Source organism: Choloepus didactylus, chromosome 21, assembly GCF_015220235.1.
Source record: "Choloepus didactylus isolate mChoDid1 chromosome 21, mChoDid1.pri, whole genome shotgun sequence".
Classification (NCBI taxonomy): Eukaryota; Metazoa; Chordata; class Mammalia; order Pilosa; family Megalonychidae; genus Choloepus; species Choloepus didactylus.
This window is the reverse complement of record NC_051327.1, coordinates 21,276,800-21,298,819: the sequence shown is the minus strand read 5'-3', so window position 1 is coordinate 21,298,819 and position 22,020 is coordinate 21,276,800. Positions and strand designations below refer to the sequence as shown.

General features: G+C 45.0%; 1 protein-coding gene across 6 annotated transcripts in view; it reads right to left on the bottom strand.

Moving 5' to 3' along the window:
* The window catches only part of CYTH3 (cytohesin 3), a 104,116-nt gene extending 84,767 nt beyond the window's left edge, over window positions 1-19,349 (bottom strand). For 2 of the 6 annotated variants that reach the window (XM_037815196.1, XM_037815197.1), the window contains exon 1: window positions 19,208-19,349. In XM_037815196.1, the coding sequence (XP_037671124.1) occupies window positions 19,208-19,241 (34 nt within the window). In that variant the 5' untranslated portion in view covers window positions 19,242-19,349. Of the gene's footprint in view, window positions 1-7,910; window positions 9,172-19,207 lie in introns of those variants that run through there. The other 4 variants (XM_037815200.1, XM_037815198.1, XM_037815199.1 and 1 more) reach the window with 3 other exon arrangements.
* Window positions 19,350-22,020: the final 2,671 nt, after the last annotated feature.

Genomic DNA, 22,020 nt, shown 5'->3' with positions numbered 1-22,020 from the left:
CACCTCTACTCAGCCATTTAAACTAGTGGGATACGCACTGTCCCACATCCCACATGACAGGAAGTCTGGAGACAGGGAGCCTCCTGAGTGGGTTAAATTTAGCAACTCAACAGCATCGTCAAGGATCTTATTCCTTGGGTTTGGAATTTGAGGCTGTTTCCATCACTGATGTAAGACGGCTGCCCAACCTGGCACACACAACAAGGGCTAAGCATAAGAAGAGGGACTGTTTCTTCCTCGGATAATTTTAAGGAAGAACCTTTCCATGGAGCCCCTGCAAACAGCCCTCATCTCTCATTGGCTAACTTGGGTTACAAGACTGGGCCACTCTGTCCCTGATCAACAAGGAAAAGGGGATACCGTGCCTGGCTTAACCACGTAAGATGTACCTCCCTGTGTTCCTCCAGTGGGTAGACACCTGGACAAACCAGGGCTCCTGAGCAAGGAAGAAAGGGACGATGGATTTGCAATGGGACCGCAGCATCTGCTACAGTCAAATACGGCTGTGACATGACTACATGCTACATGGCAATGGGCAGTAGTTTTAAACAGCACAAGCACTCCTTCTGTCCCCCCAAAAATCTAGATCCCGTTTCACGGTTTCAAATAGAGGGCTTTCATTTAAAAGTCATATTTTCTAGGGAGGAAAAAATTATTTTTAAAATCTATGCCACCCTATAGCACTTAAATCAACGACAGAAAACAGCTAGTTACTGCTTTAATGAACCCTCATATTATCAAATTGTGGTTTTAAGGAACCTCCAGAATGTAAAATAATAAATGCAACCCAGATGTTCACTAAAAATGAAAACAAGATTGTTTTTACTTCATAGCAACCAAATAGGCCAACCCATTTCCTCCTCCAGAGAATTCTCAGAGGACCACAAGCTCCACTCAGAGTACATGTTTCATACATATCCGTCCACTGAAAAAGGAAACTCTACTGTCCAAAATAAATGGAGAATATTATATGTTCTCATGAAAGGGAATTAGAAAATTGCAGAAAGGCTGTGTCTACACATTGCCAAACATCTGGATGAAAACTGAAAAAAAAAATTTCCACTCATCTGGATATTGGGAAATACTCTTCAGTCATCATTAAAATGTTTAGTTTTATAGAAAATTGCTATTTTTATTTTATTAATTATAGGAATAAATTTTTCAAAAAGAAGAGAATATGATAAGTAATAATAGCCCTGCTGAGAGCTTAGGAGTTTTTGTTTTCCCCTATTTGAACAGTGTTCCTGGTGACTTAACTAAAAACTAAGTCAGCTAAAAAGAGTAAATTTGCCCTGTGACAGCAAATTGCAAAATCTTGTTAGCAACTGAATTGACTCAGGTGAGTAGTTTTAAATATTTACATAATACTGAAAGATATTTTAGTATTTATCCAAAATAAATTTGCCAAATTGTCTCCAACCAAATTATAAAACAATACAGAATCTTATGTCTATTCTATGTGTCATGTCAGTTGGGGAACTGACATCAACTATAAAAAGCTTTTAAGTTTGGTTAACTTAAAAAATCAGGATGGTCAGTCACATATTTTCCATTCTCATTTAAATCATTTACTATTTTCCAACAAATTCAAAATATTTCATTATTTTAAGCAGATTTTGGGGTACTCTGATAAAATCATTTTTTCATTTCATTTCACTTCAAAAGTTTTGAAAATCCTATCTTACAAATTGATAAACCTGCTTCCTAAAGGATCTGCCAATAATTTTTTAAAACTAATCTACCTCCCTTAAGTTATTTACACTAAGACTGTGGGCATGCAAACAGCACCACATTTCTAACTCACCTGAATTATTGTTGACCCTCTATCGAAACAACTTAGTTGAGAAACACTTACTGGCAAAACAAACCATCCTGGAGGGGAGGTGGGGCAAGATGGCGGCATAGGGAGGTGTGGAATTTAGTCCCCTAGAGCAACTAGTAAATACTCTGGAACAACTGATGGGGGACATCCGTGACAAAACACACATTGTACACCAGTCTGGAGTGGGTGGAATGGCTGAGATCACAGCACAGAACTGGAAACCTGACCTGAGACCTGGACCCATCCAGTCTGGGAAAATCTGACTAGGGTAATCAAGGAAACCAGATACCTAGACAACATAAAATTATGAATCACACAAGGAAAAATGAAGATATCGCCCATTCAAAGGAACAAACTGTGATGGTTTGGGTGTATTATGTCCCCCAAAATGCCATTATCTTGGATGCAATCTTGTGTGGGCAGACGTTTTAGTGTTGATTAGACTGTAATCCTTTGAGTGTTTCCATGGAGCTGCAACTCATCCAACTGTGGGTGATAACTCTGATTGGATAATTTCCATGGAGGTGTGGCCCTGCCCATTCAGCGTGGGCCTTGATTAGTTTACTGGAGCACTATATAAACTCAGACAGAAGGAGCGAGCTTGCTACAGCCAAGAGGGATACCTTGAAGAATGCACAGAAGCTGAGAGAGGAGCTGAAGCTTACAGAGACATTTTGGAAATGGCCTTTGAAAGCAGACTTTTGCTCCAGAGAAGCAAAGAGAGGACAAATGCCCCAAGAGCAAATGAGAGTGACATTTTGGAGAGAAGCTGCAGCCTACAGAGGAACATACTGGAAAAAGCCATTTTGAAACCAGAACTCTGGAGCAGTCACCAGCCACGTGCCTTCCCAGCTAACAGGTTGCCCGGACGCCATTGGCCATCCTCCAGTGAAAGCACCCGATTGTTGATGCATTACCTTGGACACTTTATGGCCTTAAGACTGTAACTGCGTAACCAAATAAACCCCGTTTATAAAAGCCAATCCATCTCTGGTGTTTTGCATAACAGACAGCATCAGCAAACTAGAACACAAACTTACACTTCAAATGAGATACAGGAGTTGAAACAACTAATTAAAGATCTTCAAACAATTATGCTATATCAGTTCAAAAACCAAATCAACGAGTTGAGGGAAAATATGGCAAAAGAGATGAAGGGTATGAAGACACTGGGCAAACATAAGGAAGAACTCGGAAGTTTGAAAAAACAATTGGCAGAACTTACGGGAATGAAAGGCACAAGAGAAGAGATGAAAAACATAAAGGAGACATACAACAGCAGATTTGAAGAGGCAGAAGAAATGATTTAGGAAGTAGAGGACAGGACAACTGAAATCCTACACAAAAAAGAACAGATGGGAAAAGAATGGAAAAATATGAGCAGGGTCTCAGGGAATTGAATGAAAACATGAAGCACACAAATATAAGTGTCTTGGGTGTCCCAGAAGGAGAAGAGAAGGGAAAAGGGCAGAAAGAATAATAGAGGAAATACTCACTGAAAATTTCCCATCTCCTATGAAAGACATACAACTACAGATCCAAGAAGCACAATGTACCCCAAACAGAACAGATCTGAGTAGACTGACTCCAAGACACTTAATAATCGTATTATCAAATGTCAAAGAGAGAATTCTGAAAGCAGCAACAGAACAGTGATCCATCACATACAAAGAAAACTCAGTAAAGACTATATGCAGACTTCTCAGTAGAAACCATGGAGGCAAGAAGGCAGTAGTACGATATGTTTAAGATAATGAAAAACTGCCTACCAAGAATTCTATATCTGGCAAAAATGTCCTTCAAAAATGAGGGAGAGTTTAAAATATTTTCAGACAGACAGACACTGAGAGACTTTGTGAACAAGAGATCTGCTCTACAAGAAATACTAGAGGGAGGACTACAGGCAGAAAGGAAAAGACAGGAGAGAGAGGTTTGGAGAAGAGTGTAGAAATGAAGACTATCAGTAAGGGTACTACTGTATGGTCTCACTAATATGGACTAACATTGATGACTGAAATTTCAGAGTTGAGAACACAGGTTATAAGGAGATAGAAAGAGGGAAGAGATTGGGCATTTGATGCCAAAGGAGTACAGAAGGTTCAGCGGGATTGATTGTATAGATCCCAAAATGGAACGGATAGCATAACACAGTGTGTGATAGCATAGTGTGTGATGGTAACACAATATTTTAAGTACTCTGGACAAAGATGAGTGTGACTATGATTGAAAGAGGAAAGCTAAGGGCATGTATGACACCAGAAGGAAAGTAGAAGATAAAGACCCAGATTGTATAGCTTAGTGAAACCTAGAGTGGTCAATGATGGTGATTAAATGTACAAATACAAGAATGCTTTTAAATGAGGGAGAACAAATGAATGTCAACATTGCAAGGTGTTGATGGTATGGGAAAAAATACAATCAATGCAAACTAGCATCTGTAGTTAATGGTAACACTGTAAGATGCTTCCACTAATTGTAACAAAGGCAATATACCAAAGCTAAATGTCTATAAGAAGGGGATATAAGGAAATGATATGGGATTCTTGGTGGTGATGGTGTTGTCTAAACTTTCATTGTAAACTTATTTTGATTTTTCTTCTATCTTTTGTATTTTTATTCTTCATTTTTTTTTCCCGCCTTTTCTTCTTTCTTTGGGGAAGAGATGGAAATGTCCTCATACATAGTATGGTGGTAAATGCATAATTTTCTGATTATACTGGGAATCACTGGTTGTTTACTTAGGGTGGATTTTATGTTGTATGAATAAAACTGTTTAAAAAGTAAACAGAGGGATACAAACACACACAAACACACACACATCCTTCTGCCCACTCTGCTCCCACCGCTCTGGCTCTCCCTCTTGACTGATAACTTGCCAAAGTCCTCCATGTAAGGCCCGTGGTCCCTGCCCCCACCCACTCTGGTCTACTTTGCTCCCAACCTTTCCAGCAAATCCAACAGATGCTCCTCTATCCTCATTTTAGTCTAGTGGAGTATTCAACACGGCTGCCCACTCTCTTCTTAAAGCACTTCTGCAATGCTACCCAATCTTCAAGGTTCCTCAACTTCACTGGTTCCCCTTCTGAGTCTCATTTGCTGGCTTTGTCCTCAGTCCTGGGATTTTTCTCCTCTCTCCCTACTCTCTCCCCTAGGCGATCTCATTCATACCCATGAATTAAAATCTTCCAAATGTTTATCTCCTACCCAGATCAGAACTCTAAGAAGCAGACTCACACAGCCAACTGCCTACCTAACAGCTCCACGTGGATGTCTCATGGACAAGTCAAATTTTAAATACCAAAACTGAACTCTTGAGATTCTACTTCTAGCAAAAGCTGACTTGTTTGCTGCAGACCAACCCTTCTGCCAAGAACAACTAAAAACACTGAACAAATTATTTTTAAAAAGTGTTTGAAGGCATCAGAGTGTTACCGATGCAGTGAAGACCTAGGGTGCCTGGATCCCAGAGAAAAGGGAAATGCAGGAAGATGAGCCCAATAATCTGAGCCTCTTTTCTCCTTGACACATTTGTCAACTAACTGCAGCAACTGAGAGGCAAAAAAATGCTAAGCAGAAACAAGTGGCTGAGTATCTGAGAAGTCAGCAAACTTTCTGGCAATCTTATGGAACTGGGCGGGGGGAGGTGGTATTGGAGCTCAAGGCCCACCAAGCATCAGAGCCCTGATAAACACCCCAGGCTTCCAACTGGGAGCACCAAAGAGCTATACCCTAAGAAGGGTAAACCAGAGGTGGACCAGCCCTCCCAAAGCTGAAAGCCCAGCTCCAAGTCCACCCAATCCCCAGCTGTATTAAAGTGCTAGTCCCCCACCATAACTGCCTGCCAGAAGCCTTTCCTGAGGACGATACCCAGAGTCCAAAATTATTTCCACAGCTTTTCATACACATTGTCCAGAATTTAAATAAAGATTAACAAGCACAACTGAAAACCAAGGGTAAAACAGACAACCGAGCATACAAGATATCAAAATATTGGAGTTATCAGACATAGACTTTAAATAACTGACTAATAAAGAAATTAGTTGACAAGAGGAGAAATTACAGAACACTGGGATCTAGAAGAAGAATTGAGAAAACTGAAAGGACAGTAACTGAAATTAAGAACTCAACAGATGGGTTTAACAGCATATTAGAGCTGAAGAGAAGATTAGTAGAAAATACACAGAGTAAGGCATAGAGAGACAAAAGGATGAAAAACACAGAAAAGAGTCTAAGAGACAAATGGGACATGATTAAGAGATCTAATGTACATGTAATTAAAGTCCCAGAAGGGGAAGAGATGGGACGTATAGGAAGCAAGATATGAAGAGATACCAAGAATTCTCCATATCTGACCTAAGATCTCAAGTCACAGGCTTGTCATAGCACTACCTAAAAATGAGAGTGAAGAGGAAAGGAAAAAACCACCAACAACAAGCAGGATAAACGTGATGAAAACCACAGCTAGACACATTATAGTAACATAGCTGAAAACCAAAGGCAAAGAGAAAATCTTAAAAGCAGCCAGAGGGGGAAAAAAGGAATGGCAATAAGGCTGACGCAGATGGCTTCCTGAGAGAAGCAATGAAACCGGAAGGCAATGAAATGACACCTTCAAAGCATGGTTAGTAAATTAACTTGATAGCCTAGAATTGTATATCCAGTGAAAATATCCTTCAAAAGTGAAGACCAACCACATGTCCAATCAAGCATTAATATAAAGAAATTAATATAAAGAAATCTTTCAACTGAACAAAAAGACAGTCCCATTTAAAAATGAATAGGAGACTTGAACAGACATCTCTCCAAAGAAAATATACAAATGGCTGGAAAGCACATGAAAAGGTGCTCAACATCATTAGCCATCAGGGAAATGCAAATCAAAACCACAACAAGATATCATTTCATACCCATTAGAATGGCTGACATTAAAAAAAAAACAGAAAATTACATGTTGGAGAGGATGTAGAGAAATAGGAACACTTGTTCATTGCGGTGGCAATGTAAAATGGTCAGCTGCTGTGGAAGACAGTTTGGCAGTTCCTCAGAAAACTAAGTATAGAACTACCATATGACCTAGCAATCCCATTTCTAGGTATGTACCCAAAAGAACTGAGAGCAGGGACTTGAACAGATTTTTGCACAGCGCTGTTCAGAGACATTGTTCACGATAACCAAAAGATGAAAGCAACCCAAGTGTCCATCAATCAATGAACAGATAAACAAAATGTGTATATATATATATATACACACACACATATATATACACACGCAATGGAATATTATTCAGCTGTAAAAAGAAATGAAGTCCTGATTCATGCGACACCATGGATAAACCCTGAAACCATGTTGAATGAAGTAAGCCAGACACAAAAGGACAAATATTGTATGATCTCACTGATAGAACATAATTAGAATAAGCAAACTCACAGAGTCAGAATGTAGAATACAGGTTACCAGGGGACAGGGTGGGGATAGGGAATTTTAACACTTAAAATGTACAGGGTTCCTGTTTGGAATGAAGGAAATGTTTTGCTAATGGATGGTGGTGATGGAGCAAAAAATTGTGAACACAATTAACAGCACTGAAATAGTTATCTGAATATGATAAAAAGGGGAAATGTTACATTGTATTTATGATAATAAAAATTTTTAAAAATCCATGGAACTACGCTACGCAGTGAACCCTGAGTTAAACCATGGACTGCAGACGACAGTACAATTATAAAATCTGCTCTCATCAATTGTAACAGATGGTTCCATAAGAATGGAGGGTGTCGGCGGCGGGGTGGTGTATGGGAATCCTGTATTTTGTGCATGATTGTTCTGTAAATCCACAACTTCTCTAATAAAAAAAAATTTAAAAATTAAATTTAAAAACATTACAGAAACAGCTGAAGCCTGCCCCTCCTCCTTCCACAGGGGAATCTCCTCAGGCTGCACAAGTTGCCTGGCACAGGGGTCCACACACACAAAAAAGTGAAGACCAACGAAAGACATTTTCAACACAAATACCAATGAACCCTGAGAATGGTGTTCTCCCGGCCCTGCCTCCCAAGATTACCCCTTCTCACGAAGCAGCAGCACCCACCCAGTCATGCAGCCAGAAATCCAGAAAGTCGTCTGTGATTCCTACATTTCCTCCACCTCCAAACCCCTCAATTGTCAGTGGGTCTAAGGGATTCTCCAAAATACATTTCACTCTTCTCTCTCCGTCTGCCATCTTCGCCGTGTCTTCTCACGGGACTTTTAGAATCAAGCGATTCCTGGCCAAGAAACAAAAACAGAATCGTCTCATTCCTCAGTGGATCGGAATGAAAACTGGCAATAGAATCAGGTACAACTCCAAGAGGAGACACCAGAGAAGAACCAAGCTGGGCCCGGAAGGAACGGCCCGTGATGGCGCACACGGTGATTCTGCACCAAGTTCGCCAGCACCTGCAAGTTGAAAAAGTTCCCCTTTCTGAATAGGTGGACTTATTCTATTGGGGAAAAAACTGGTTTTTCTTTGTTTCTATGCTTCTGCATAAATAAGTTGGTTCAGTAATAAATATGAGGCCTTTTGTTTGGAAAAAAAATACATTTCACCACTAGTAAAACAATGCAAATTAGAACAATACATCCTTTGTTATTCATGAGATAGGCAAACACTAAAGTCTCACAAATGCCAAGTATAGAATGCGGAGAATGCCGGGAATTATGAACATTACCCCGAAGTACCTAACGTGGATGCGATCTCCAGGCTCCAGCAAAGCTGAAAGCACATCTAAAGGCTGCAATTTCAATTCTGGGGAGACACCAGAGAAAAATGCTCACATATTTACAAAAGAGACAAGCTTAAGAAGTTCCAACCATGTAAAACCAACATTAAAGTCCAACAACACAAAATGTGGTAGCAGTTAAAAAATAAACAGTCTATGTATTAATATGGATCATCTCAAATGAAGACTGCAGCCATTACATACAGTAGGATAACATTTTTATAATTTTTTTAAACAAACCAAGAAAAGACCTATATGTTGTTTATGGACATTCACATACAGACACACGTATAAGGCTGTTGAAGTATTAAAAATATACCAGAGTTGTGTGAATAAACTGTTTCAAAACAAAACAAAACAGAAAACTGCAAGTGCTGGAGATGATGTGGCAAAAGAGGTACACTTATTCACTGTTGGTGGGAATGGAGAAGAGTGCAGCCACTCTGGAAGGCAGTGTAGCGGTTCCTCGGGAAGCTAAGTATAAAACTGCCAGATGATCAGGCAATCCCGTTACTAGGTATATACTCAGGGACACGAATAGACATTTGCACAACGATGTTTATGGCGGCATTATCCACGATTGCAATGGATGGAGGCGGCTGATGAGCAGAAGGGTGAACTATGGTGTATACATACAATGGAATATTGTGTGGCTAAAGGAAGGAATGAAGTCCTGACACATGCAACAACCTGGATGGGCCTTGAGGACATTATGTTGAGTGAAATAAGCCAGAAACAAACGGACAAATATTGCATGGTCTCACTAACATGAATTAACTAAAATGAGCAAACTTTGAGAGTTAAATTCAAGAGCATAGATTATCAGGAAATAGAAAGAGGGTAACGACTGGGCAACTGATGCTTAAGAAGACAAAATGTTTAATATGGTTGACTGTAAAGGTTCAGAAATGGATAGCACAATACTGTGCGATGGTAGCACAATACTGTAAGTGTAATTAACGAAGCAGAGTGTGAGTGTGGTTGAAGGAGGAAAGCTAGGGTCGTGTATGTCACCAGAAGGAAAGTTAGATAAAACCTGGGACTATATGACATACTGAAACCTAGAGTGCACAATGATGGTGGTTAACTGCACAAATATAAGAAAGTTCTTACATGAACCAGAACAAACAAACATCACTTTTACAAGGAGTTAATGATAGGGTGGAATATGGGAAAAAAAACTAATGCAAGCTAAGGTACATGGTTAACAGTAGTACTGTAATATTCTTTCATTAACTGTAACAAAGGCACTATACCAAAGCTAAACTTCAATCGGGGGATATAAGGTGTAAGGAATTTTTTTTTTCCAAGAAGAAATGAGAATATTTTCATATTGAATGTGGTGGCAAATGTATAACTGTGTGATGATACCAAGAGCCACTGTTTGTACACTAAGGATGTATTGTAGGGTGTGTGACTAAAACTGCTTAAATAAAATAAAAAAATATACACACACACACACTGTATGCTACAGGGGCCTCACATCAAACTTGTAATGGTTGTCCCAGGAAATATAAAAGGAAGGATGGGAATAGGACCAGAGAATGCTCAGTGATAGTGACTTCAATTTTATTCACTATTTACTAACATTTACCAAAGACTTACTATGTACCAAGCAGTGCTCTTGGCCTTGAAGATGTGGCAGTGCATAAATGCAGACAATAGTCCTGCTTTTGTAGTACTTACATTCTAAGAGAGAAGAGACAGACAAACATAAAAGGTCAGGGAAGATAAGTGCTAAAAAGAAAAATAAAGCTGGGAAAGGGGGAAGGATGGTGTTCTCGTTTCCTAATGCTGCCAGAAAGCAAAAAACCAGAAATGGACTGGCTTTTATAAAGGGGGTTTATTTGGTTGCAAAGTTACAGTCCCAAGGCCATAAAGTGTCCAAGGTAAGGCATCAACAATCGGGTACCTTCACTAAAGGATAGACATTGGTGTCCGGAAAACCTCTGTTAGCTGGGAAGGCACATGGCTGGCGTCTGCTTGCTCCCAGGTTGTGTTTCAAAATGGCGTTCTCCAAAATGTCTAAGCGTCAGCCAGTGTTGGGGGTCCACAACTCCAAGCATCTCTGAGCTAAGCCAGCAAGCCTCTGGGCCTTTGCCAGCGTTTTTGTTGTTGTTGTTGTTGTATTAATTCAGTTTTATTGAGATATATTCACATACCACATAATCATCCATGGTGTACAATCAACTGTTCACAGAACCATCTTACAGTTGTGCATTCATCACCCCAATCTATTTTTGAACCTTTTCCTTACATCAGAATCAGAATAAAAAGTAAAAATTTAAAAAAAAGAACACCCAAATCATCCCCTCCATCCCACCCTATTTTTCACTTAGTTTTTGTCCCCATTTTTCTACTCATCCATCCATGCACTGGATAAAGGGAATGTGATCCACAAGGTTTTCACAATCCCACTGTTATCCATTGCAAGCTACCTTGTTACACAATCGTCTTCAAGAGTCAAGGCTACTGGGTTGAGTTTGGTAGTTTCAGGAATTTATTCTAGCTATCCCAATACATTAAAACCTAAAAAATGTTACCCATATACTGCATAAGAATGTCCACCAGAGAGACCTCTCGACTCCATTTCAAATCTCTCAGCCAGTGAAACTTTATTTTGTTTCATTTTGCATTCCCCTTTTGGTCAATAAGATGTTCTCAATCCTGCAATTCTGGGTCCAGATTCATCCCCAGGAGTCATATCCTGTGTTGCCAAGGAGATTTACACCCCTGGGAGTCAGGTCCCACATAGGAGGGAGGGCAGCGAGATCACCTGCCAAGGTGACTCAGTTAGAGAGAGAGAGAGAGGGCCACATCTGAGCAACAAAGACTGTGCCAGCGTTTTTAAAGGGCTCCAGTAAACTAACCAAGACCCATGATGAATGGGTGGGACCACACCTCCATGAAAATAATCTAATCTAAAGTTTCACCTACAGTTGGGTGAGTCACATCTCCATGGAAACAACCTAATCCCAATATCCCACAAGACTGGATTAAAGGTCATGGCTTTTTGTGGGGGGCATAACACATCCAAACTGGCATGGGGATGGGGGGGGAAGGGGGAAATGAGTGGACAGGATGGGCAATGGGGGGAAAGAACAGGCAGCGGAGGGAGGAGGGCAGTGGGGGGAAGAACAGGCAGTGGGGGGGAAAGGACGGACAGTGGGGGGAGGAGGGCAGTGGGAGGAAAGGACGGGCAGTGGGGGGGAAGGCAGTGGGGGGAGGAAGGCAGTGGGGGGGAAGGCAGTGGGGGGAGGAAGGCAGTGGGGGGGGAAGGCAGTGGGGGGAGGAAGGCAGTGGGGGGAGGAAGGCAGTGGGGGGAGGAAGGCAGTGGGGGAGGAAGGCAGTGGGGGGGAGGCAGTGGGGGGAGGAAGGCAGTGGGGGGAGGAAGGCAGTGGGGGGAGGAAGGCAGTGGGCGGGAAGGCAGTGGGGGGGAGGCAGTGGGGGGAGGAAGGCAGTGGGGGGGGAAGGCAGTGGGGGGGTGGCAGTGGGGGGGAGGCAGGGGGGGGAAGGCAGTGGGGGGGGGGAAGGCAGTGGGGGGGGGAAGGCAGTGGGGGGGGAGGCAGTGGGGGGGGGGAGGCAGTGGGGGGAGGAAGGCAGTGGGGGGAGGAAGGCAGGGGGGGAGGAAGGCAGTGGGCGGGAGGAGCCAGTGCGCGGGGGAAGGCATTGGGGGGAGGCAAGGCAGTGGGGGGAGGAAGGCAGTGGGGGGGAGGCACGACTGGGGGGAGAAGGCAGTGGGGGAGGGAAGCAGTGTGGGGGAGGCAGAGTTGGGGGAAGGCAGTGGGGGGGAAGGCAGTGGGGGGGGAGGGAGGAAGGCAGTGAGGGGAGAAGGCTAGTGGGGGGGAGGCAGTGGGGGGAGGAAGGCAGTGGGGGGAGACAGTGGGGGGAAGGCAGTGGGGGGGGGGGAGGCAGTGGGGGGAGGAAGGCAGTGGGGGGGAGGCAGTGGGGGGAGGAAGGCAGTGGGGGGAGGAAGGCAGTGGGCGGGAAGGCAGTGGGGGGGGAGGCAGTGGGGGGAAGGCAGTGGGGGGGGAAGGCAGTGTGGGGGGGAGGCAGTGGGAGGAGGAAGGCAGTGGGGGGAAGGCAGTGGGGAGGAAGGCAGTGGGGTGCCACGTCGGACACGTTGGTCAGGGAAGCCCCCGTCCGAGCGGACACTGGCCGGGAGCCGGGCGCGGGGCAGGCGGGGACCTAAGGGAGGCAGAGGCAGGAGCGGCCAGGCAGGGTCCGGGAGCAGCAAGGAGACCGCGCGGCGGGAGAGAACCAGGGAGAAGAGGGACGGGGCGTGAGCAACACCAGGTAAGGCTGCTTCTTATATTTTTAAAAGGTTGCTAAAAATAAAAAATAAAAAATAAAGGAAAAAAAAAGGGTTTGTGCAGAGACCGCCCGAGGCCCACGGGGCCCACCGCATCCGCCGCCGCCTTCCGGACACCTGCTCGCAGGGTCGGCGGTCGGCCCTGAAGCGGATCCCGACGCGCAGTCGGAGAGGGACCGCAGGTCTGATCTAAAGGAGTGCCCGCCGCGGTGTAGACGGGGCCGCGAGCAGGGGCACCGCCAGGGCGCCCTGGCGAGCAGGGACTCAGTCTCCGGCTGCGGAGGCGCAGTCCACCCCCCGGGCTCCGGCGGCCCCTTCCCCGCCTCTCCCGGCCCTGGGGGCGCCCGCCCCCCATCTGCGCGTCCCACTCGCCTTCACGACGCCAGCCCCCCGCTTCCGAGCCCACCCGGATCCAGGACCACCGCATCTTAACTACCCACCTCTGCAAAGGCTCCATCTGCAAGTAAGGCCACGTTCCAAGGTTCCAGGCAGTCATGAATTAGGGGGGACATTACTCAACCCATTACAGAGGTTAGTGCAAAAGAAGGAAGGATGCCACACAAATTTCTTCCTGAAGAAATGGAAGAATGAAGCTGCTATATACTAAAATGGAAGAATGAAGCTGCTATATACTAAGACGGAGAAGTCTTAACTGTATTGCTTTAATAAGAAAAATCTAAAACAATTGTGAAGACATTAAAATGAGCCATTAATTCTGAGTAATGGGAACATAAGTGCTTGCCTCATTATTTTCTGTACGTTTCTGTATGTTTTCATATCCACCTGCTATGTATGTGTGTTTGCGTCATTATATAATCCTTCCCTCCATTTTCACCCTCCCACCCTAATCCTCCACACCCCCCCTTAACTCTCTCCTGACCCATTGCCACAGCTTCCTCACTGGTGTCCCCATTTTCTCTCTTCCCCCCTCCAACCCATTCTCCACACAGTAGCCGAGAACACACTCTTAAAAAGGCAGGGTAGGCTAATGTTAAGAAACAGGATTCTGGAGGTCTCAGCTCCACCACTTGGCAGCTGCGTAATTAGGGCGAGTTCCTTACCTTCCCTACACCTCCGTTTCCCCATCTGTAAATGGTGATGATAGAACTAAGTACCTATGTAGGGTTACTGTGAAGCATAAGTTACATAAAGCACGTAGGAGAGAACCTGGCGCCTAGAAAGCATGATATAAATATTAGCCAAAATTCTCAAAATGTAAATCAAACGTCACTTCCCTGTTTAAAATCCTGCGATGGCCTCATGCACTTAGAATAAAATCTGAACTCCTTACCTACTGAAAATGTCTGATAGCTGGCCCCTGCTATCAGGCAACCTCACTTCATGCCAAATTCCCCCACACTCTGTTCAAGCCACAAAGCTTCTTTCAATTCTGTCGACACAGCTCTTTCCCAGCTCAGTGCCTTTCCTTCTGCGTGGCTCTTAGGGTGCTCAGTTAGCAAGACCCCGCCCTCAGGTTGCACCTGAAAGAGCATTTCCTCAAAGAGGCTTTCCCTTGTTGAACCTTCCAGAGAAATTCCATGCATGTGTGAGCACTTGCATTTTTTCAAAAAGAAAAAAACAGAAATGGTAGTGTACTATATGAATTTTCCTACATTTTGCATTTGTAATTTAATGAAATATTCTGGAGATCTTTCCTATCAATTCACAAGGAGCGCACTCATTTCTTTCTACAACTTCACACTTCATTCACCATCTGGATATTTTATGATTTATTTGACGGGTATCCTACTGATGGACACTCAGGTTATTTCCCATCCTTTACTATTACAAGCAATGCAGTGAATAAACCTGTTCATATATTATCTCACACGTGTACGTATACAGCTGCAGGCTAAATTCCTAGAACGGGTGTTGCTGGGCCAAAGGATTTATGCACTTGTAATTTTAAAAGATACTGCCCTGTGTCCCCAATAACTGTCAGGAGCCACCCAGAGAAAGAGAAGTCACTCTGAGTACCTGACATTGAAGAAATTCAAAACAAGGAATTGGTAACATCAGTAATGGAAAAGCTGAGAAGTCAAAGAGGAAATGGTGAGACAACCCAGCAATTCGCAATAGCAAGAAACTGCCACCACCTCTAAGGTGGACAGCCAGGGGGAGGAGGTATTTCCAGGGTTGGGGAGTCAGGGTCACTGAGCAGCAATGGCAGCAGAGGAGGCCTGATGGCAAGAGCTGGGGGCAGAGATGCTGAGGCAGAAGGAGAGAAGATGAAATCACCCCTCTTCTCCCTTCCTCCTGCCACGTGACCTCTCAGAGGGGCTCCCACCAGCCAGACTCAGCCCGAAGCCAGCCCAGGCCTGGGAAATGCAGCCACCCCCTTGCTGGGCAGGCACTGGACCTAAAGGCCAGCAGGACAGAGGCTGGTGCTGCTTCCACGAAAGCTAAAACGAACTGACAGTGCCACCCGCAGCGAGCCCGCCTCGACGACAGGCTGTTTGCAAACTGGGGGGGGCTATCGTTTGACAGGTGAGAGGCGGAACTCAAGGTAGTTTTAATTTATATTTATCTCATAAGGAGGGAAGCTGAGTATCCTTCCACATGAAGCACAAACTCGACCCTTATCTACATTAATGGAGGGTGGGGGTGGTGGCAAAAGTTTTCATCATCTGCGGGGGATGGTCCATTAGGAACCTCAAGCAGACAGATTCCCAAACTGGTCATTAAGGTGGTGGCATCGCGCCAAGCTAGCCAGTCACCTTCCTAGCAGGGGCACAGCTCAAGAACTGTTCTATTCAAACTGAAAGGCCAGAGTCCCAAAGGAATTAAAAATGCCTTAACAACACTCTGCACCCGTTATAAATAACAATGTGTTCTTGTAATCTCGTGCCCCCGACTTGTTCCTCCTTCTAACTGCCTTCCAACCATTCTTATCTCCATTCTCTCTCCTTATCTTGCACTGAAAGAACATATAAGAAAATACATCCTGGACTAAAATTAAATTACAAAAACAGCAAATAGGGATCAATTTCTGGTATCTTTTCATCTGACCAACACATTAGCAAAGATGACCTTTTAAATGTCTTTGGCCTCTGCCACAACTACTGCTTGACTAGATTATCTTTTAAACAAGTTGAAACTAATTCCCCTATACACTTCTTTCTAAATGTTATCTTTTTTAATCATATCTTTTATTGTAGAATATAACATACATACATAGACGTGATAACTTTCCAAGCGCAATCTAACAAGTAGTTAGAGAGCACATTTCAAAGAATATTATGGGTTACAGTTCCACAGTTTCAGTTATTTCCTTATTGTGAAATATAAAATATATACAAAAAGATAATACCTTTCAAAGCATGATTTAACAAGTAGTTATATAGGAAATTTCCAAAGTTGTTATGAGTTACAGTACCATAGTCTGTTATTTCTTTATTGTGAGATATAACATATATACAAAAAGGTGACAGCTTTCAAATTACAAGTTAACAAGTAGCTATAGAACAAATTTCAAAGGATGCTAGGGGTTACAGTTCCACCATTTCAATTCTTTCCTTCTAACTATTCTAATTCCCTAGCAACTATGAAAAAGAAAATTATATAGAGATTCAGTATTCGTAATCCTTGTTCAATTCTATCTTGTCTGTTGCTACCCCTCCCTCTAGTTTAATCACTTACCTGATCTTCAGGGAAGTCTAGGCAGTGACCACCCTAACCTGTTCATGTTGAAAAGGGGTGTCGACTTTATGAGCAAAGGGGACACATCTAGTTGATGTTCTTGAAGAGGCTACTGCCTCTGGGTTTTGGGACTTAGCTGGCATAGGAGTTCTCTGAAGGGTTTAAATTTCTGAAAAATAAACTTAGTGACCCTAAAACATTATCTTTTACAATTACAATTGTCTGGCAGTTGACTGGTAACTGAAATTATCTTCCAAAGGGTTGAACTTAATTTAAAAAACATGAATTTTAAAGCAAACTTTTCAAAAAAGATAAATAGCATTACCAATTATCAACTGTAAAGAGATGTGTTAATGTTGAAACCTCCAACAATCAAGAGTTAAATCTGAAGCACAAATTTATACAATCAATATATAATGATTCTTATTTCAAAACTCTGAAAAACACTTCCACTTAATTCAAAAATAAGTATTTATTCTAAGATTACCAAACATTTTTTAAGGGTCTCCACCCTACAAGGGAGAAAAATTTTTAATAAGCCAAATCAATAAAACTTAAAAGTTCCAGCACCTAACATGGTGCCTGGCATTTGAGTAGACAATCAGTAAATACAGCTGAATATCCTGGTGAAGTGAATTAAATGATATATTAAAAACAATCATGTCTTTCCCAGTGCAGGGTATTTTTTATGACTTTTTTTTTTAATTTGAAAATAACACATGCTTATTTCAGAAACCTGGAAAATATAAAAACTCAGAAAAGAACCACGCATAGTATCACCAGTTTTTACATTGTTTAGACCACGACAGATAAAACAACTTTGTTTTTAATGGTTGTAAAATATTTCCTGCAATAAACATCCCAAATTCACCTCCCCATTTCCCTGCTGGTGAGCACTGCAGTTTCCAACTTATTACAGCATTCAATACGGTGATGCCCATCTTCATGTGTGAGTTTTTTTTTTTTTTATTTCAAGATTATTTCCTTGTGATAAATTCCCAGAAGAGATATTAATAGCCCAAAGAAAGTTTTAAGACTCTTGATATTTAATATCACCTTTTGTTATAATATTCAAGATCTGTAAACTGCTCTGACACAGAGTCCAAGGCACCTTCCAAATAAAATCACCAGCCTCCTCCACTCACAGGTTTAAATAGTACAGCTGTTTGTCTACTTTCTGAAAGGGCAAAACTGCTCTGCCTGCCAGGTTACTCAAATTGTGACGGGCAGAAGATGGCATTGACAGGGAACCCATCACTTAGGATCCTGTCTTCAGACAGACAGCCTGGCTGTAGGAGGCTTTGCAGCTGGGCTCCTTCTCTCCACAACACTTTCTTTCATAAACAACACACCCACTTGGTGTCACAGTGCCGTCCGTCGCTTCAACTATGAGAGCTGAACTCTCCAAATGCCACGACTCGTGCCAACTTCCCACCATCACTGCCACACAGCCTCTTTCAGCAAAAACAATTCCCTCCCTGGAGCACTTCAGCCTAGCAGGTACATTGATTTCCACTTCACCCCGAAGCATGCGATGCTGCCGATTCCTACCAGCAACTGCTGAGCAGCGTGTAATGAGGATTTTTCAAAACGCTCCCTTATTACAGGGGATGCTGATAAATTCGGTCTGTCAGCAAATTCTTTAAAAAAGCTCTTTAGCAAAAGTATAGAGGATCTCAACTCCGGGTGTTGGGGTAAAAAAAGTAATAATAATAATAATAAAATAAAATAAAATAAAATAAAATAAAAGGAACTTTAACCCTTTGCTTTCCAAAAGAACCCACCCCATACGCAGCCACGTTATTTTGTTTTAAAAATGCCACGACACGACGGTAGTTTGCATTCCACCGAGATAATTTCAAACACATGCGAACCTTCCAGCAGGAGGCCGGCGAGCCTCAGACGCAGACCACCTGGCCGCGCCGCCCACCTGACCCGACCCGCTTCGGGGGACGCTCCCCTCCACGCCGGGGCCGCCGAACACGGTTCGGGTCCCCCCTCCGCTGCCCGCCGCGGCCCCCACCCCGAGCCCCAGCGACTTCTTTTCCGCCCGCTCTGCACCGATCACTGTTTCGCCAGCCGCGAGCCCAAACCTGTCCCCTCGCTGCCCCCTCCTCGTTCATGCAATTCCAGCGACCGCTTTTTTGACCCAAGCCCAGAAAACTGTCATTTCTTTTCAATCCTCTCGCCCCTTCCCCTCTTTTACCCTGGAGGGTCCCCAACTCAGAACTTTCCCTTCCCCCGTCCCCGGGGACTCGGCGCCCTCCTGCCTCCTGCAAACGGCGCAGAAAGGGCTCGTCCCCACGCGGGGGGGCTCGGGAGGGCGTGGACGCCGTCGGCGGGGGGGTGCGGGAAGGTCGGCGCCGGGGGTCCCCCGCCCCAGCACAGCGACCCCGCAGCCCCGGCCCGAGCCTCCGGGCGGCCCCGCACCGGGACCCTCGCTCGGGCTCCGCGGCGACCCCGGCCGGCCCCTCCCCGGGCCCCCCACCCCCCGCCTCGGGCTCCGGGCCCCGCGGGCCTCGGGCGCTCTGCAGCCGGCCCCGCGCTGCCCCCGGCGCTGTCTCCGCAGGCCGGCCCGGGCCCCGGACCCCGGCGCCCCCGACCCCTCCCGCCGGGCCCGACCCCGACCCTCAGCCCCAGGCTGCCGGCCGGGCGGGCCACACCTCCGACACTCACCGCCGCCGCCCTCGCCGCCGCCGTCCTCGTCCATCTCGAGGGTCCCGGGGCCGGCGGGCGGGGGGCAGCGGGCGGGGGGCGCCGCCGGTCCGGAGCGCGCGCGGGCGGCTGGCGGGGGTCGCGGCCCGGGGCCTCCTCCGGCCGGGCGGGGCGCTCGCGCTCGGCGCCGCCCGCCGCCGCCGCCGCCGTCACGTGACGCCCAGGCCCCGCCCCCGGTGCGGTGGGCGGGGCCACAGTCGGCGCGGCCCCGCCCCCGGGAGCCCGCCCGAGCCGGTAGCCAGGTCCGCGTGGGCGCCGCCGCCCCGGCGCCTGGAGCTCCTGCTGCGTCCCGCGAGTCTGCGGCGCCCCAGACCCGGGGACGACCGGGCGGAGAAGGGGGTCCCTGCCCGCCTCAGCAGCCTGGGGACGGATGTGGGGTCTGAGACGCACGAAGGCTCCATTCTGCAAATCCCGGTGGCAAAGTGGGGGGTGGGGACAGGGTCCTCTTGGCACGTGCGCTCGGGAAAGAGACCAGGAAAGGAAAGTGCTCGAAAGTCAGAGCTTCCCCTTGCAGACCTAGAGATTTAAGGTCGCCCTAGCCTTCAGGATCATTCCAGCGTTCGGGCTCTCGGGTGTGTAATGGAGCCTCTCCTTTCCTGGCGATCCGCGTGCACTTTAAAACGAACAACGTGCAAGGCTTGTAAATGAAGGTTATCATTGGGTGGGGACCAAATCGGGCACACCTGAGCCCGGCCCTCCGCAGGCATTGTAAACAGAGGTTGGCCGGTTTACTCTCAGATGCCCTTGGAGTGTAGCTCTGTTCTCCCTTGAAAAGCTGCCAGCTGCCCTGGATTTATGATGCAGACACACGGAGATGAGAGAGCGAGCTCTGGATTCAATTTCCCGGGGGCACGGCCAGGGCCCTACGCAGAGGTCTCCTAGGAAAAGACCGCAGCTTGTCCCTGCCCCAGATCTTCGGTGCGTCTCTCTTGCTCCTAATTACGCTCCCTGCTGCAGCATTGGATGTACCCCTCCCAGGCCTTTCTGTTCATTTTGCATGAACTAAATTGTATTAAAGAAAAGCAAACATTGTAATGGAGGAGATGGTTCCTACCTAATATAATTTTTCTGCAACTGTTTTATACTTACAAATCACTCATTGAATCCCAGGATCCTTCTGCTGTGGTCTATCAAACGGGCAGTTTTCACCTTTTTTGTTCGAGATCCTGGGATGATTCCAGAAGTAAGAGTTGAATCGACTAATAACTCAAGAATTAAGCACATGCCTTCCGGTGCTAAAGCCCCCCCCCGGGGGGGGCACTTCTGGGGACAGATAAGATGTTTGGCAGCTTATGTGACAAATGTGTAACTGAAAAGGGAGTCAGAAGACATAGGTTCAAGTCCCAACCCACAGATTTGGCTTTCTGATCTTGTTCCTGTCAGCTTTGTTATCTTGGAGATAACTACATAGTTACTGAGGAAAAAATGACAGCATACTTTGAACGGGAAAATGTGACAGGGTGATATGTGGAGCTTTGAACTCAAAGACATTATCAGTTATAAATGCTTGTCAATATCAATTCCTAATTCTTTAGATTCCTTGGAGTGTGGTCCATAGGTGCTTCTCACATAATTTGAATTATTCAGTTCCAATTGTGGAATACTTGACAAGTAAGCCAAATAATTACTCCCAAGCAAACAAATGTTGCTTGACCTCTAGAAGATAGCATCAGTGAAGATAACTAATGATTCTCTCTTGGTCTTGTCTCCTTTCTGGAAAGAATTCATCCAACCATGATCACTGTAAAAAGTTAACAATTGGCTCAAGAAACAGACACAATCATCCATAAAACGGAATGAAGTTCTGATACATACTATACCAGGATGAATCTGGAAGACATCACATTGAATGAAGTGAGCCAGACACAGAAGGACAAATATTGGGCAAATTCATAGAGACAGAAAGTAGATTAAAGGTGACTCAGGCTGGAGGGGAGAAGGGAACAGTTTTTCTTTAATGGGTATAGAGTTTCTATTTGGGGTGATAAAAATGACTTGGTAATGGATGATGGTGACGGTTACTCAACATTGTAAATGTAATGCCGCTGAACTGTACATTTAATGGTTAAAATGGCAAATTTCATGTTACGTATATTCGTTCCCACAGTACAATAAATTAAAAAAAAAAAGACTCAGAAAATTCTGATTTGAATTAAAGTTCAAGATTTAGGAAAGCAGGATTAGCTCACCCGTCCCCCACCCCACACCCCACACCCCCCACCCCCGGCCCTTTTCTGTCAGACATGCCTCTCAGCTACTTATGTCCTTGGACCCAGGAAAACCCAGCCCTTTGCCTTGCTCTCACTACCTCCCTGTAAATTGCTTCTCTCATCTCCATCTAATCTAATTTGTGTCAGAAAAAAGCACAGCCCTTTTATTTGTAAGCAGAATATTATATTATTCTCCTAGTTAAGTCTGGGCCCCATTTCAATGAAGACTGTAAAAATATTGGAAGAATAAAGGCTTAGGGTATCATTTCTACACCTTAATGGGAAGGTGGTATGGGCTTGGTAGACTTTAGAACCTTCACAACTCAAAGGAATTAATATCTAATGGGAAAATGAGGGGTTTTTTTTTTTAGGAAGAGGTGCTTCCCGGCGTCTCTCAAACCCCAGCACAATAGTAGTTATCTTCTCTGCTTACATGCAGGCTGCTCCTACACGTAGGACGAGTAAGAGTCCTGAGGCTTGCACTAAGATGAGACCATCACTTTGTATCTAGCTTATGTGCGGTTTACTCAGATGTTGGACATTTTATAAATAAATCTGTAAGGA